This window comes from Kryptolebias marmoratus, linkage group LG6, assembly GCF_001649575.2.
Source record: "Kryptolebias marmoratus isolate JLee-2015 linkage group LG6, ASM164957v2, whole genome shotgun sequence".
Classification (NCBI taxonomy): domain Eukaryota; kingdom Metazoa; phylum Chordata; class Actinopteri; order Cyprinodontiformes; family Rivulidae; genus Kryptolebias; species Kryptolebias marmoratus.
This window is the reverse complement of record NC_051435.1, coordinates 23752199-23758519: the sequence shown is the minus strand read 5'-3', so window position 1 is coordinate 23758519 and position 6321 is coordinate 23752199. Positions and strand designations below refer to the sequence as shown.

Sequence of the window (6321 nt, the reverse complement as noted above, 5' to 3'; positions counted from 1 at the left end):
CAGAGGCGACAGAGCATTTGCTGTTGCTGCTCCCAAGCTCTGGAACAATTTACCCCTGAGTGTCAGACAGGCCTCCTCTCTTCCTGTTTTTAAATCTCTTTTAAAAACACACTTTTATACTTTGGCTTTTAACACACCGTGATTTTTTGTCTTTCTTGGCACCTAAAACATACCTGCTGTGAACTCGTATGTGTATGTCTCTTTTATCTATTTATCGTTTTTTATCTCTTTATTTGTTTTATCTATTTCCTTTTTATTGTACAGCACTTTGGCTACCCCTGTGGTTTTTAAAATGTGCTATATAAATAAAGTTGATTGATTGATTGATTGATTAATAACAGCGAACAGGTGTAGGTGGGCATTGCAGGACTGGGGAGCAGAGACAGACTGAGGAAAAATACTGATGGTAATGAAACACAAGGAAAAATGCAGAAGTAAATATCACTAAGAATAAACAAGAGAAATAACCCCCCAAAAATACAGTTCCTCACAGGACCTATTTAAAGATATTAAAAGTTGCTGTTCTAAAAAAATATACTTTATATTTACATAATACACATGTGTATAGTCTTATTTGTAAATATGCATTTGTTTATGTAAAGCTATGATTTTGAAAGTATTCCCTAGACTGATTATTCACTATAAAACTGTTAGTACTGTGCACTGCAAGCTTTCCATGCACCAACATCCTCATGCAACTTTCCACCCAAGTGAGGTACTTACATGTAGCTTAAGTGGTGAACCAGTGTGTTAGATCCAGCACCCTGCCCTTCTACCTCAAATAATCTCTCTCACTGCCATAATCCATTAAGGAGCCTGCCACATCAGCAAAGTCCTCCAGGACCAGGCTACTGGAATCCTCACCAGATGGCAGTTCCGGGTCCGATGCCCAGGGGTGCTGGTAGTGATCCGAGGCCTTTGGCACATTTGCGGCTGTTGTTCTTGGTCCCTGCAGGTTGGGCTTGGAAGGCTGAGTCTGGCCAGGATTAGACATCTGGTGGGCTTGGATTTGTTGCTCCTTGGTGGTGCCACTGTCACTGCCGCTGCCGCCCTCACTGCCCTGTGAGGAGGGGGCCAGGACGTGGTAGAGGCTTGGCAAGCGGATGTCCAGCAGCACTCCGCTCTTTATATACAGCTTGTTGTTGAGGTTGTAGAGCTTTTCTGCGATGTCATATCCTAGCATGACAGAGAAGAGGCGGGCGACGAAGCTGTCTTTTGATATCAGCATGTAGAGGCGCCGGCGACGCCATGAGACGTACCGTGAGTCTTCATCTGCTGTTAGAGTCACCTGGACAAGATAATTCACACTTTTTACTGCAGTAATTTTTTAAATATTTGTTGGAATGTTTGACTGTTAGCAGTGTGGATTTGGTCTTTTTGAGTGGAATGAGTATTAATTGAAAGTCTGAGTCTTGAAGCATATTTTTATGAAAATACTAGAAACACATTAGATATCTGTGTAAAAAGAGCTCACCACTCACATAAGATAGGAAAGGCTCACAAAACATTTTAAAAAGGGTTTTATTGACTTTAACAATGGTCACAAGACAAACATATAAAGAACAAAGAAATTCAAGAACAACTTTACCTTTACCATGACTAATTTATCACTCCAAGGAGAAAGTGTGTATTAGACTGAGGTCACACTGACACCCAGGTTATAATCTAAACAACTAACAACCTCTTTCACATTGTCTAATGTCATCTATCAGGAGAACACTGAACAGCAAAGCTTTGCATGGCTTTGCTGCAGGGAGAAAGCCACTCATCTCAACAAAAATATCTATTTAAAAATATGTATTTATTTGTTTGTTTTTTAAAAGATCATATAGACAAGCCTGAAGGCTGGTGGGAATGACTAAGGAATAATTTAGACTTATAGAAAGATTAAAATGGGGACAGACGTGTTTAGAAACATAAAAACACAGCATTCTAGCATCTTCCTTTCATAAAGTACAGTGGAGGTTGTATCAAAGTTTGGGCCTGTTCTGCTGCATTTAAATCAGATTTGCTTGGAAGTAATTTTATGAATTATGAAATGTGAATTTAACCAGAAACGTCTAAGAAAATAAAATTAAAAGAAAGACATTTGTTTGTGAAGTGAACTTAAATTTTCATCTTAGAACAACCTAAGATATACGAATATTAACTCACATTCTATAAAGGTTTAGTCAAAGCCGTAATCTTAATCCAAGTAAATATTTTAGAAGGACCCAAAACAAGTGGTCATACCAGATCCTGAAAGGTTCACATACTTCTGTTATATGTAATGTAATTTTGAATCTTTTCAAATAAAGACAACTTTAAATTGTGGTGATCTTGGGGTTTTGGGACTGTGTTGTTGGTGTGTGTGAGTGCTTCCTGGTGGGCGTGGCCAGACGGGTGATTGACGTCTCGTCAACACTCTTTCCTCACCTGCAAGAGATCTGGCTGATTTCTAGGACAGGTGTACTTAAGGCGTCGGCAGGAACCAGACCAGCGCTGGAGCATTACCTACTAGTGGTAAAGTCGCTGAGCCTCTGTAAAAGACTAGTTATTTGTAATCCTCTGTTGGTTAACTCTGTTCCGTTTTTGCCTCGGGAAATACCTCAGATCCCGTGGATCCAGTCTGGTTTCTGTTTTTTGAGACTCCTGTCAATGCAAAGTACCTACCTGTTCTCCCGTGCCTGTCTGTCTGCTCCACGTTGTCACCTGGAAGGAATTACTCACCACTGGAAGGATCACTACAACCATCCTGAAACCTGAACTCACCACTGCTTGCTTCTTCGAGTTGTTGGACTCTCGGCCCAGTCGTAAGAACCTTAACTTACCAACCATCACTTACCATTCTTAGATTTTCTCGTGTTCCTCTCCTCCATACTTACCGTGTTCCTCACTCTTTCAGATCCCGATTCCCGTTCCTGTAAATATTTTTCCCTCACTGTAAATAAATCACTTACCGTTATCACCTGGTCTCCTGTGTCTGTCTGCTGCCGGACTGCTCAATAGAAACTACTCAGAAACCTGACAGAATGCTCCAGCCAGACGAAAAGAGCAGTTCCGGTGGTGGACAGACCGCAGATACTTTAGTTCACCACGAGCACCGGTTAGATCAATATGAAACACTCATCCAACAGTTATATCAGGTTCAGCAGGACACGTGTGCTACACTAAATCAAGTTTCCCATCGCATAGTAGCTATCGACAATCGTCTTGGAACTCTATTTCCCACAATGCAATCCACTTCACCCGTCGTCACCACGCCCCGCTCAGTCAGTTCAGCCCCACTTCGAGAACCGGAAGTCAAACCGTCGGAGTTATTTGACGGGAACACTGATCGTTGTGGCGGTTTTTTGTTGCAATGTAACTTGGCGTTTGCTCGTTCGCCGTCACTTTTTCCGTCACACGTCTCTAAGATCATTTTTTTGGTAGCCGCGTTAAAGGGACGTGCACTGCATTGGGCTCAGGCGTTCCTGTCTACTCACCCAATCGAGACACTTTTATTCGATCAGTTTGTGCAAGAATTTCGGCGTGTGTTCGACCATCCGTTACAACAGGAGGAGGCGGCTAAACGGTTGTTAGCGCTTCGTCAGGGTAGCAGAACGGTGGCGGACTTCTCCGTGGATTTCCGGATAACGGCTCAGGAGGCTGGCTGGGATGAACTAGCCTTAAAGGGTATTTTTACTGGGTCACTGTCGGAGAATATTAAGGATCAACTATCTACCAGAGAAGAGCCAGCTAGCCTCGATGAGCTTATTGCACTGGCCATTAGGATCGACAACCGTCTTCGTGAACGGCAGCGGGAGAGGAGTCTGCAGCATGTCGGGATACGTACGCCTGGTGGTTGTTTGGGGACGGGGGACGTCACCGAACCACAGATCCCTGGAGCGGAGGGAGAACCCATGCAGGTGGGCCGTACTCGTCTCTCTGTGGAGGAACGACAAAGACGTTTTCGTGCAAAGGAGTGCATATACTGCGGGAAAAAAGGACATTTCGTGGCTAATTGCCCGTTTCGGGGAAACGGTCAGACCCGCCAGTAGAGGGGAGAGATCTGCCGGGTCCATTAATATTTTCCCCAACTTCGTTACTGTCTCTCCCTCCTAGGATTATCTCCAACCAGACTACTCTACCTATTGCAGCCATGGTGGATTCAGGATCGGAACTTAACTTGATCTCCAGGTGTCTCGTGGATCAACTGTCACAGGCCTTACGGGTCAGACCATCTCCCAGATTACCCATCGTGTCACCAACCTGCAAATCCTGGTTTCTGGCAATCATCACGAATCCGGTGAGTTCTATGTGTTTTCTGCTTTATCGCCGCAATTAATTCTTGGTTTCCCTTGGTTAAAGAGACATAACCCGGTACTAAATTGGGTAGAGAGAAGGGTAGAATCTTGGAGTGATTGGTGCCTTTTACATTGTCTTCGGTCTGCTGGTGCGCAAGTGGGGGTTGAGGTGGAGGAACCTGGGGAAGACATTGATTTGTCGGAGGTTCCTAAGCCCTACCATGACGTAGCACCGGTCTTTAGTAAATGCAAGGCCCTATCTTTACCTCCTCACAGACCTTATGACTGCGCCATTGAGCTGTTGACGGGCGCTCCGTTACCTTCCAGTCGGCTCTACCATCTTTCGGGTCCTGAAACTGAGGCCATGAATAAATATATAAACGAGTCTCTGGCCTCAGGAATCATCCGACCCTCCACCTCCCCTTTGGGAGCTGGGTTTTTCTTTGTCGAAAAGGACAAATCTCTGAGACCTTGTATCGATTTTCGGGCGTTAAATCAGATAACGATAAAGAATAAATATCAGCTCCCACTAATAGATTCAGTCCATGAGAAGCTTCACTCGGCTACCGTTTTCTCAAAATTAGATCTTCGTAATGCATATCATTTGGTGAGAATAAGAGAAGGGGATGAGTGGAAGACGGCGTTTAAAACACCATTGGGCCATTTTGAATATCTGGTCATGCCCTTTGGCCTTACCAACGCCCCCGCCGTTTTCCAAGCGCTAATAAATGATGTGTTGCGCGATTTTCTTAATATCTTTGTGTTCGTTTATTTAGACGACATATTGATTTTTTCTAAAGATGCAGAGACACACAGAACTCACGTCAGGGCAGTATTGCAAAGATTGTTTGAGAACAAGTTGTTCGTTAAGGCCGAAAAGTGCGCTTTTCATGTGTCCACAGTGTCATTTCTGGGGTTTATTTTCGAGAGAGGACAATTTCGCACAGACCCAGAAAAGGTCAGGGCCGTTACTGAATGGCCAGTTCCGTCCTGTCGCAAAGAGTTACAGTGCTTCCTGGGGTTCGCTAATTTCTATAGACGCTTCATTAAGGACTACAGTCGGGTGGCCGCGCCTCTTACCCAGCTAACCTCTACTCTCCGCAATTTTTGTTGGACATCTGCAGCAGATGTGGCATTTCGGGAGCTTAAGGAACTGTTTTCATCGGCCCCCGTCCTCTGTCATCCAGATCCAGGGAAGCAGTTTTTTGTGGAGGTGGATGCCTCAGGCACTGGGGTGGGGGCAGTCTTGTCTCAGAGGTCTTTTTCCGACAGTAAGGTACATCCATGCGCTTTCTTTTCGAGACGCCTATCACCTTCAGAACAAAATTATGATGTGGGAAATCGAGAGTTACTGGCAATCAAGTTAGCACTCGAAGAATGGCGGCATTGGCTTGAGGGTTCCAGGGAACCTTTTGTAATTTGGACAGATCACAAAAACTTAACATACCTACAGAACGCAAAAAGACTAAATCCCTGACAAGCCAGGTGGTCTTTGTTTTTCGCCAGATTTAATTTCATTCTCACCTACAGACCAGGATCCAAGAACATCAAGGCCGATGCACTCTCCCGACAGTTCTCTGCGACAGACTCTCTTAAGTCAGAGGTCAATGTGTTACCCTCCTCCTGTTTCGTGGGATCACTTACTTGGAAGATCGAGAACACGATTGCAGTGGCTCAACAGACGGAACCTGACCCAGGAACAGGACCAACGGGACGAAGGTTTGTACCCCAAAGTGTCATTAGCAAAGTGTTAGATTGGGTACATAACCACAGGTTCACCTGCCACCCGGGAATCGCCAGGATGACAACGTTCGCTCAAAGACATTTTTGGTGGCCCACGATGACAGCTGACATCAAGGAGTATGTTAAGGCATGTCCGACCTGTGCCCAGAACAAGTCCCTTCATCAGCCACAGGCTGGACTGCTTCAACCACTACCCGTTCCTGCTCGTCCTTGGTCCTACATATCACTAGATTTCATCACCGGACTACCTCCCTCTGAAGGTAACACTGTTATTCTCAACATCATCGACCGTTTTTCTAAATCCGCCCATTTC

General features: G+C 44.8%; 1 protein-coding gene across 1 annotated transcript in view; it reads right to left on the bottom strand.

The window, feature by feature from the left end:
• The window catches only part of popdc2 (popeye domain containing 2), a 20192-nt gene that overhangs the window by 6798 nt on the left and 7073 nt on the right, over positions 1-6321 (bottom strand). The window contains exon 3 of the mRNA XM_017430115.3: positions 724-1288. Within this exon, the coding sequence (XP_017285604.1) occupies positions 773-1288 (516 nt within the window). The 3' untranslated portion in view covers positions 724-772. The remainder of the gene's footprint in view (positions 1-723; positions 1289-6321) is intronic.